The 12020-nt window shown below is 35.9% G+C and overlaps 1 protein-coding gene across 2 annotated transcripts in view; it reads right to left on the bottom strand.

Annotated features, from left to right (window-relative positions):
* PDE4B (phosphodiesterase 4B) overlaps window positions 1–12020 on the bottom strand; it is a 585950-nt gene that overhangs the window by 443591 nt on the left and 130339 nt on the right. The window contains exons 1-2 of one of the 2 annotated variants that reach the window (XM_050760641.1): window positions 5667–5761; window positions 3424–3536 (exon numbers count right to left, since the gene is read on the bottom strand). In XM_050760641.1, coding sequence (XP_050616598.1) covers window positions 3424–3465 — 42 coding nt within the window. In that variant the 5' untranslated portion in view covers window positions 3466–3536; window positions 5667–5761. Of the gene's footprint in view, window positions 1–3423; window positions 3537–5666; window positions 5762–12020 lie in introns of those variants that run through there. The other variant, XM_050760551.1, reaches the window with a different exon arrangement.

The following is a 12020-nucleotide window of genomic DNA, read 5'->3' as shown; positions in this document are numbered from 1 at the left end:
CATTGTAGGTCTGGCACTTACTGTATGGTGTGTGTGTGTGTGTCTACATGTGTAAATTAGAAGCTAAAGGGAAAAACTAATATATATGCTTATTTTTTGAAAGACAAACTACTTCAGGAGACAAAATATATAACACCTTCCTGAAGAGATTTAAGAACAAACTAAATGAAATCATAACTGTAAATCAGTCTAGTTCCAAATATGCATGTAAAGAAAGCACTGGTTATCTGGAACGCAAAGTCTTGAATATATACTTTATCTCTTATGTAAGAAACACCATGCCAAAGAACAGAAATAAAGATACCTATCATGTAGCTAAACCACCAACCACCCTAGCCTCCTAATGTGATTATCAGATATTTTTCTCCTTTAGAAAAAAGAACTATTACCAATGAGGTTTAATTGTGGTAAGTGACCTAAATGGGTACTATTTGGTACTTGTTATTTGAAAAACAAAAAGTCACACCTATCACAAAATATCTCCCACACTAATTTGCGAACAAGCTCGAATTTTCAAATTTAAAATCATTCTTTAAGTTAAAAAGATTTGTTCCAGAAGACCTCAGTTAACATTAAATGCATTGCCACAAAGTAAGAGCATAATGGAATAGCTTGTCAGAAATTAAATTCAAGATGAAAACTTAATATTGTTTTACAAACACTAATTAACTCATGCAGATTTATTCATAATTACTTCACACTCTGTAATTCATACCAATAATTTATACACCACTACCCTAAAATTACTAAAAACCTCATAGTAAAATTTAGTTTAGTCAATTCTCAATTACTGATTTGTGATCTTGAACTTCTTTTCCTAAATTTTCAAAGATTTTGTGGAAAGGAACATTAATTTGAATGTTACCTCTGGAAATCACAACTTTTAAAATGCATCATGGTTTCCAAAATTCACCTGATAATATGAACAATCCCTAAGGAAAAATCTAGTTTTGGTTTATCCTTCTGTTTCTGAATAATTGTTTGTTTAAAAGTCAATATTCTTGCCAATAAAATTTGAAAAGGTTGTCACAAAGGAAAAGGTAGTGTAAAATCCTGCACCTAAGTAGAAGTTTGCAGAGAGGAGGGGCAGGGGACACCAAAGGACAGCTCTTTGTGATAGCCCCATATTGAAACCAACCAAGTTGGGACCATTGAAATGTACAGATGAGAAATGCTGGTGCTTAAGTAGTCAAGGTTTTGTTGCTGTTATTATTTGTCTTTTGTTTTTTCTATTTCAGTCATTTTTAAAGCATTCTCTACTTTTTGAATTCTTCTGGTTAAACTCATAGTGAGAAAATGGAATAAGGTATTTTTAAGGTCTCCTACTGTGCTTTGGTACACATTCAATTTGGACCACAGGACAGAATTTTTTAAGCCTTATGAAATCAGAAATGGAAATTATGGAAAGCAGTGAATGGCAGTCAGAGTCCCAATCAAAGCTAAATGTCATGATACTCCATGAGACAGTAATGAAAGCAATTTTTTCTTCGAAAACTGTGATTTTTATTGTTGGCAGTCACCATCAATTAGAAGAGTAGTTTTTTGGAGGTAATTATTATCACTCTTACTATTTTCCCTTCTTTGAAACAATCTCCTAATATATTTGCATATATAATTTCTGTGCTTAGAAATGCAAATGAGAGTCAAAGGTGTAATGTTAAGTTTTCTAGTAGCTACATTTAAAAAATAAAAAGAAATAGGTGAAATTTATTTTCATAACATATTTTACTTAGGCTTGTATATGCAAAATATGATATTGCAACATGTAATATTATCAAAAATTATTAATGAAATGCTTCATATTGCACTGTATATTCATAATCCAAGATCTATTTCATGTTTACAGCACATTTCCATTCAGACTAGTACTTAACAGTCACATGTGGCTAGTGGCTACCATAGTGGACAGAGCAAATCTAGGTAATATTTATCCAATATGGTGGGGTTAATGTTCATATCCATTGCATTTTTCCTGCAGGCAACCTTCCTCTTGTTTTGACTATGCCCACTATTCCCTCAGGGAGGATCAGGATTATTATTCAAGGATGCGATGAGAAAGAATTAATGGTTTGTCCATCTTTTATAGATGGAATGCATTGATCAGTTTTATTCTTCCAAAAAACAAAATACTGGCGCACACAGTATACAAATAGTATTAAGGGACAATCCCAAGGCTTTTTTTTTTTTTTAAGAAAAAAAGTTTTCTAAATTCCAGAAGTTTTATTTTAGATATCCTGAGCAATGTTGGTACTGAGAACTTAGACCGTAACTTAAAGGAAATGCCCTTCTAGTCCAGGAGCTAGGAAGGGAGGAAAAAAAAAAGAAGTAAATGCTGCCACAAGTGACAGAACAGAACACATTAACTAGGTTCTTTGACATGCAAAAAAAATAGAAGTGGCAATGGAAAAGGAGTGTATTTTGGAAGCAAGAACCTAAATAGCACACCTAACTCTCCCTCTGCACTGTGGGTCCTACAGGGAACATAGAAGAAAGCTGAGAATTAGTTCTAACATTCCTGCCAAAGCTTTGCTGCTATGAGGCAAAGGGCCCACAGGGCCCACGGGGTGAGCATCTGTGAAATAGGAGCTTAACAAGATGGGTTATTACAGAAAACAAGGAAAATTACTTTTCCTTCTTCCCTCCTTTCTTTCCTTTCACATATCTGATCAGCCGCACATAATTTTTAGCTCAATTACAAACAGTAATTGGGTAAAGATGAGACAATTAAAGGCACACTAATGAAGGACTGGTCAGTTGAAAGCAAAGAGATAATTAAGGACCAAGATCCAAAGCTATAGAAGATAGTTTACAGATTTCTTCAGATGATTTAGATCGGGGCTTTTCAAACAAAGTACATACCTATTTACTCTGCTATCCTGTTAAAATATAGTCTGATTTGTAGGTCTGAGGTGTGGCCTGAGATTCTGCATTCTCAATAAACACCCAGGTAATGCTAATGCTGCTGGTCCAAGGACCACACTTGAATAGCAAGGCCTAGGGGCTATGTATATCACAAGTTTCTTACGAGTAGTTGTCAAAAACCCCACCACAGGAAGTGACTTTCAAGGGTTAGCTGTACATGGGTAAAAGTGTGGAAGAAAGTTATCAGAGAACTGATCATGCAAGCAGTGTGGAAAGAGGAATTGTCTGAGAGTGAGGATATGGGCGTAGACTAGAGATTGGTGGTTCTGTGATTGAAAACCATAAAAGTGAAACTCAGCCCATTTCCAAGATGCAAAGAGGGTATTGCTCCTGCTGTCCAATTCACAGAATGCCAGATCCAGGTGCTGGCTATGCCCATGTCAGAAAAACACCTAGTCACAGAGTGGTGTGTTGAACACCCCCAGCTGCCCTTTGAATAGAATTATCCAGTGACTTCTTTATTGAACAGACCGAACATGATTGGGACCTTTTGGAACTTACATCATCGGCCGTCACTGTCATCACACTCCTGCTTTTCTTCATTATAGAGGTGGAAAATATCCCCTCTTAGGATGTCTGTTATTCAATGCAGCTTTGCTGACACTTTTTAATACCTACAGGAAAGAAAAAAACACAAAAAAAAACAACAGCTCTGTATCCTCAAAGAAAAATATGTGGCATACTCTCTAAAGTAACATTTGAAATGTGTAACATGTACATGCAAAACCAAACATCATAATTTACCAAGCCAATTAAATGTGATATGCTGAGAAAAGAGCTTCACAAAATATTAATAAAAAATCCAAGAAATTGGTACAAAGCTATTTGGGAAAAGATAGTAAGAATAATAAGTAACAATTAGGCTCCCAAATAATGATCATGAAGAATATAAAAAGAATATGCATTTTACACAGGTGCTTTATAGTTTACAAAGTATATTCCCATAAAATATTTTATTTGATGCTTGCAACAGTTTGTTAGACTATTTTCATCATTTTTTCTAATAAAGGAACAGAGAGAACAATTATTTGGCCAAGGTAACATAGCTAAAACATGACGAGTTCAGAATTTAAAGAATATGACTGCTTTATACTGTCAAAAAAGTAAAGAAAAGTAAACCAATACAAAATATATATACATGAAAGAAAAAAACCTTAATCGTCATTTTTACCACCAGTTTAAATCTCTCATATGTCTAGTGCATAAACTAGCAGGCAATTATTTATCATAGAAAATTCTAGCAACCAGTAGTTAGAGCTTGAATTTCCTGGTTTAAGTCACAGAAATCTAGCTATTTTGAGATACAGATGCTCTAGTTCATGACATTTGCTTTGTGTAGATCATTGGAAGTCACTGTAGAAACAAAGAACCTCAATAACACTACCAGAATTTAAGGGTGCACTCTTATCGTAGAAACCAAAGGCAAAGCAGTCACTGGTTTATGAACACTCAAAGGGAAGAGGGTGGGAGGGGGGTAAAAGGTAAAATAGTATCTATTGGGCACTATGTTCACTATTTGGGTGATGGGTTCACCGGAAGCCCAAACCTCAGCATTACTCAATATATCCATGTAACAAACCTGCACGTGTACCATTAAATCTAAAATAAAATTTTTAAAATATAAAGTTGTCATACAATAGACTACAAAACAACACAAAGAATTGTGTTTGCAGAATTTAACTGAAAAAAGATGTAATATAAAAAATACCAAATCCGAGAAGTATTAGTCCATATGATGGTTTCACAAGGTCTTAGTACCAAAAATATCCTGTATTATTGCTGAGCTCAAGGACTCCTATATATTTTTTCACTGTGTCCATTTAACCCTTAATGCATGCTTTATTTAAAAAGTCTGCTTCTCTAGCATGAAGATATATATAGATTAAGAGCATGATGAAATTGTAGCTGTGTGACTAGGAATACTAAGTAGTGGCATTGTACCATCACCCAGGAAACCAGGGTTGAATTTCTAACACATAATTTGACTACATTATGCAGGAGTTGGCAGTGAAACTGACAAAGTAGATAAGAGAATGGGGGAAGGGAGAAACTTTGCCTTTATAAGTGCTCTAGGGAGAGAACCCCACGGGCTTTTCAGGTATTTGATTCAATATGCCAAGGAAAAGAATTTCCTCGGCATACACGAAAGGATGATTAGAACTACGATGCCCCTCTAATACTGACCAAACAGCAGTAGGCAGAATTCTAAGGCTTTTACTCAAAGGCTGGTTGAAACCCAGCAAAAGTAGACAAGTAACAAGAGATATTTCATCAGGGTTATAGTCAATATCGAGGGCCTCTATAGGTAGGGTTAAACCTGAAAAAAAAAAAAGTTCAAACTCCTAAATTTAAGAAAAGCAAGATTTAAATGTGTTTTAAATGCAGGATATAAAACTATACATACTCAATGATTATAACTGTAAAGTTGTGAGCATATAAAAAATATTAAAGGTGCTGTGTGAAATGATGATAATATAATAATGATAATAATAGAATAATGGAATAAGGGTTATAGAAGATTTCCTAAGTGAGTTGAATTTCTTCAGTGGAGATAATGTAGAACAATATTCAAAAATATAAAAAGGTATGCCAAGAGTGCAACACATGTAGAAAGATGCCATCATGCAGAGAGCAAAATGGTCCAGGGTAACATCAGTAGATCTTTTGAGAAGCAAGAGTATTTTTGTAAGGTCTTAGCCATGGAAATAATTTTGTTTTATGATCCTTTGAGTATGACAACTTACTGTATAAATTCATGTGTCTTCAACCGGACACATGTCCTGGCTCGGAAAAAGCAGGATCACAAGTTACAAGGCAGTTTTCCAACTGTTCTACAATAAAAATACATTATTTTATATTTAGGGAAAAAAGCCAACATATGTTATATAAGACCAAAAACAGCAAGAAATATAGATTGATTATTTTCTGGGATATTCCTCATCTGCCCCTTCAGACCCACTCTTGGCCCTTCTCCATTCTGGTCTGTGCCCTGGGAGGCTGGCCCTCAGGTGCTGTCTAGCCCTCTGGCTCCTGGGTATGTTCAGTCAATGGAGGCAGTTGCAAAAGATCAGAGGGCAGGAGGAACGTCTGCTGGCCATAGTGTAGCCATGGCTAAAATGTTCTGCTTGAGGTCACAGATCCTGCAGGACTTCCTATTTAGCTGTAGAACCGGAAGCAGCTTCCCACTGTTGCTAGCCTCCTAGTATTTCATAGCCCTTTTTGGTTATCCTCAACCCTGCCTATACCCTTTGTAAATAGTACTTCCATTAAACTTTCTTTCATCCTCTTTAAGAGAACAATCTGTTTCCTACTAGGATCCTGACTAATACAGACCTGCTTCCAAAACTTGACAATAGTCAGAATTGTTAAATATCTCCCCTCAGTTCCTAGCACAGTGACTGACACAAGCAAGTCTCAATAAATAAGTATTCAAAGAATAAATGAGTAGAACCTACTTGGAGATCTAGATTGGTTTTGATACTTTGAGAAAAGGTCAGCAAGCATTATCTCAATTTGTTTTTGTAAGTCAGAAATAGTTTCGTGTCCTCACTCACAGATGACAATGGAGATTCTTTTCAGGAACCTCTGCTGCCTTTTGTTTAGGCTAACAGAGATGGAAGATTTACCTTGAGTCATTTTTAAGCACTCTACATACATGATTTCAATGATATCATAAAAGCAACCAACCAAATGTGCTAGGCACAATTATCAAGACAAGTGAAGGCATCATGTCTTGGGAACAGTAATGAAACCTGCCCAAAGGCATGCACTCTGCTGGTTAAGACCAGAACATTCTTGTTCTAAAACCAAGACTATTAACCTATCACTGTACAGCTGATTGGGTCTTATTTACATCTTTTCAAGGTGAAACTAAGTGAAATGGTTTTTGTATCTTTTTTTTCTGATGTTGGTAATACAAGTTAAGTTGATCAGTTTCCTGGAGCCATGCTCCCTGCTAGTGTAAGGACAAAAATAAGTGATATTAAAACATACTAAAGTTTTTAAATACCTCATATTTAAGGCAAATGCTGTAAGTGAGAGGACAGATCAGGTTCTCTTAATCTGAGATTATTGTCCCTTATAAAATTTGCTTCCGAATAAACAAAACACCATATGCTTCATTAAAACAAAGTATTTCTAAAAATTTCTAAGGTGATAAATGTGATGGCAGATTCCATTTCTGATATATGTTTAATAGTTTTCCCTGTGGTTTTATATTTAACCACTTAAAAGATGCTTTTAAATTTATATTAGTCCTTTATAATTTTCTGTTTTATTCAGACTAGAATATTCTTTATATAATTGCACCTTTTCCTTTTCCCCTTTCTCAACAGATATTTAAAGGTTAAAATGAGGAAAAAGACCCTGACTTCTGTGTTAATAGTGTGAATTTCACCTTTCACAGGTTAGAGTTATCAGTACTAGTGACACTTGGCTAAAAGGAATTTCAATGAATAGTGATAATTATTTTAAAATTCTATATCATGGACACATGCTAGACAAAACCATGCAGAAATGAGAAAAACAAAAGTAATATTTTGAGTTTAAAAAATACTACTTTTTTCCAATTTAAAAAATATCTTTTATTTTGGAGATGATGTTCAAAAAGCTTTCATTCTATTTCTTATGTAACTGATTTATTGAACATTCTGAACTCAGTAGAGCACAGATATGAAGTAGTCTTCATTTTTCTCCAATAACTGTTTTCCATATGTAATATCAAATCTATTCTGTCCTCCTTAACAACAGTTCAGATTGATTCCATAACTCCCATCTTGTAACTGTTTTAATTCAGTGGTCAGTGTCTGGGACTTGGAGTGGGAAAAGAGAATGTTCTACTCTTTTATTCTTCCTCCCTACTTTTATCTTCAGGTTCTAGCTCTTTCCATATTGCGGCAGAGTAGAAGAATTAAAGACAAGAGGGAAAAGTCTTCTTACTTAACTAGGCATTTAATTGCAGTCCTTTTTTGAGCATCTCTGCTTCTCTGGTAAAATCAGACTCACTTTGATGCCTTCTCTAAGGCAGGTGTTGAGATGAGGCCCTTCCTCTAATGGGGCAGTAGGAGCTTTCACACTGGAGAGAAGTAACTTAGCTCGTCTCCTCAGTTCCACCCTCATTGGCACATATTGAAACTCTTGTTGGTGAGGTCCCCTTGCCTGATAGTCTACTCTCTTGATTGGAATAATGACATGATGACTCAAGCTGCATGTCCACTTGATCTAGAATAAGCTCAAGCATCCTGGTCACACTAAATATATACACTAAATGTATGTATACTAAATGTACAGATACACCTAAATGTATATGCTGCTTTACTGCTGTTTCTTCTCTGTTCCCTGCTGTATCTCTCCACTTCTCTTTCTCCTTCTCATAAAAGCACAAAATTCTTCTACATAAGTGATCAATGGAGAGAAAAGATACTGTCAGTTATTTACCAATGTCTTGCAGCCCTAAGCCAATCATTCTAAATTCTGCTATGTGAATCAAACTACATTACAGACTACATTGCAAACTACATTTAACAGATTCTCTATCTAGGTGGCTACCTTTAGGTGTTGACAATGGAAATCACTGGTGGGAGACTTGAAGAGACTTGGAGAGAGGAGACCTTCTTTATTCTTCCAGGAGAATGGACAAATTGCTTGTATTAAATCCTTTGTTTTCCTAACTGGAGCCTAAGGGATACAGAAGTTAGCCTGTCCTTTGTCGAAGGTACTTCTGTCCTAGAAATGGTTCTTCATTTTCAGTAGGCCAATAACGCACTTCTCCAAAACCTCCTCTCCCCATCTAGAGTCTATATACATGAGAGTTCAGAGGTTGCCAGGATGAGGATTAGAATCAGAACCCAACTAGCTGCCTCTGCCTCGGAGCGAGGCACCAGACCACACTTGTGTATGTCTATCCTTACAGAACGTGGATAGTTTGATGGCTTCTAGTTCACTGTTTTGGGTTACAGTTGTCCTTTCTAGCTTAACAGGAAATGTCCTACTCATCTTCTTTTAGATGAGAAAATGTCCCTTTATGAAATGACAATAATATAATGAGGCAATGGTGTATTTTTGCTTTGTTTCTTAATGTTCTAAACTGAGAAAACTAAAAATTGGCAATTCTATGTCAGTCTCCTAATTCTTTGGAAATTTTAACAATTCATAAAGTATAAATGTCTAAGAACCTCAAAACTAAACCATGGGATCTTGACTTTTATAACTAACATTAAGGTTTAGTTCAAGAAAACAAAGGTTTTCTGTTTGTGCTAGCATATAATGTACTGTGAACTGAAGAAGACTTGCTGGACAAAGCAGAGCCTGAACTACTATCTCCACTCCCAGCCCCTACATCCACCTAGCTATAGCTATCCACTTAGCTCTGGGACTTCGGTTTCCTCAATTGTCAAATAAAGGGACTGGAGTATAATCATCCATAAACTTTATGAAACCAATGAAATTCCAGAAAACTAGCAGAAATAAACACAAACTATAAAAAACAACTCTCAAGACTCAACAATTAGATAAACATATCCAGAATTTGATACATAAAATATTAGACTTTCCCCTTTAATTTTCATCTACTGCTCTCATCACACTGTTAGAAATTCAGGACTGTTGTACCCAGTTATTGCTGCTTTCTGATTTTAATATGACGGAGATAAACAGAGACAAATGTGCTTCCTCCCCAAAATTTTTGAAGTTGTATGATGCAAACAATAAAGAGCAAGTAAATTTGAGGGAAAAAAAAGTATGTGTAATAAGAAAGGTCATTTTATTTGTAAAGTTGCTCAATATTTAGATATAAACATTGCTGAGAGAGAAGAATCAGTTTTTTCAATTAAGTAGTAAGTATCAAGGACTTTTGAGATAAAAATTGAAAAGTGCTAGGAATTAATATGAACTTAAACCATTAGCTTATCCTGAGAGAACAATAAGTAACGAAGAGATAATGGCATCCTTTTAAACAGTCATCAAAACGCAAAGTAGCAAGGCTAAATGCTGCTTTGAGTAAAACCCATGTTTCCAGAACAACCACTTAAACCAATTTCTACTATAAAATATGTTCTTTGTAAATTACTAATTGGGCATAAATTTGAAATCAATACACATGGTGACAAAAAAAAGAATTCTTAGTATTCAATTTGCTGAGCTGAATGCTAATTTTCAACAATAACACAACAGAGAGAAAGTGACAACGAATCCCATGTTTCTGCTTGTGTAAATAATGCTTTAATGAATTTCTTAGTGAATTTCCCTGCAGTAAATACTAAGTGGAAAGTTTTAAAGAGTTGAATTATTTTTCTTAGTCTAAAATAAAGTAGCCACTGCTTAATCTCTTATAGTTTAAAACACCACAAATCACTTTCGTTTCAGCCATTTTTTGTTTCATCTTAAACAAAAGGAAAATAACAACAACAACAAAAAAAGCCCTGTATTCAAATCTATTAATAACCTGGTATTGCAAGCTCTCTCCACACCTGAGAGTTTTCATCTCTGAGTTACCACTGTGCCAAAGTGAAGATGGCATTAGAGGAGGTTGAGGATGGATTAGGGAATTTTTTCCGTCTCCTAAAATAAACCACGGATCTACAAACAGATGTAAAAGGCAAGTATGGCTGAAACACATTCAATTAATTTAGTAAGTATTTGTTGGGTATGTGCTCATTCTCAAATTTCGATTTTTTTTTTTTTTTTTTTTTTTTTTTTTTTGAGACGGAGTCTCGCTCTGTCGCCCCCAGGCTGGAGTGCAGTGTCCTGATCTTCCCTCACTGCAAGCTCCGCCTCCTGGGTTCACGCCATTCTCCTGCCTCAGCCACCGAGTAGCTGACTACAGACGCCCGCCACCACGCCCGGCTAATTTTTTTTTTTTTTTTGTATTTTTAGTAGAGACGGGATTTCACCGTGTTAGCCAGGATGGTCTCGATCTCCTGACATCGTGATCTGCCCGACTCGGCCTCCCAAAGTGCTGGGATTACAGGCCTGAGCCACCGCGCCCGGCCCAAATTGAGATCTTCTAATGCTACCCTCAGAGGTATTTAGTAACAGCCACTCTAGATCTCAATTAATATTACCAACTTTCAATGAGAGTACAAAAAATTAAATTGCATCCATGATCCAAAACCCCTATTTCCATCCATCATCAAAAACCACTTTTCATTTGATTTCTCAACATCAACAAAAGATTGAGAGCCCAACATGTGGTAGGGATTTGCTAGATGCCGTGGCTAATACAAAGATGAAAATATATATAGTCCTTGACCTTAAAATGCCCCTGTCTCATCTTAGGAGAGGAGAATCAATGCTTATTCATCCTACAATACTGAACACCTTGGCCTGTGCCAGGTTCACAGTGCAGTGTGAGAAGTGCAATAGATCATGGGTTAATCAGATGAAAAAATGAGTGAAGGCCACCTCTATGGGCAAGATGTTATCAAGGAAAGCTTCGTTGAGGAGGCTACTGTCCTTTCCCAGGTACTGTAACTAAGGAACAAAGAAAGAAGTCCTTCCAGTCCTCCTCTCTCTGTTCTCCAGTGTGATCTTTTAAATATGCAAAATTCCTTATATTAATCCCCAGCTTTGCATTCTTCATGCTTTCTGTAATTTTTAGGATAATGCAAAACCCTTAATATGAAGATTAATCATACAAGTCCCTACAGATCTGGTCCCTGCTTGACTTTTAAGCCTCAACTTCCTATTCTGGCTTCCACTTGCTTCCCCACCTTATGCTTATGCCACATCACTCTCCCCTGTAACTCATTTAGCTTTAGTTCGACTGGTTTTACAGTGACTGGTTTTACAGTGTATCCAGCATGCCTTTCTTGTCTCTGAACTTTTCCTACACTGTAACATGTCTTCAACTTTGCCTGGCTAACCCATTCTTCAGCCTTCAGCTTTGATGTCATTTGTTCAGAAAAGCCTTTATGGACTTCCCCTTCTTGTAAGAAGGTATTATCACATTATTTTTCCATTCACAGTATTTTTCACAATTACATATTTGTTTGTATGAATGAATAGGTTTATGCCTCCCAGAAGCTCAGAGAGAGAACCGCCAACCACTATATCTCTTGTGCCAAGCAATAAATATTTGCTGGAAAATGTTTGAATGAGTA

Source organism: Macaca thibetana, chromosome 1 (genome assembly GCF_024542745.1).
Source record: "Macaca thibetana thibetana isolate TM-01 chromosome 1, ASM2454274v1, whole genome shotgun sequence".
Taxonomy (NCBI): domain Eukaryota; kingdom Metazoa; phylum Chordata; class Mammalia; order Primates; family Cercopithecidae; genus Macaca; species Macaca thibetana.
This window is presented reverse-complemented; position numbering and strand designations above follow the sequence as displayed.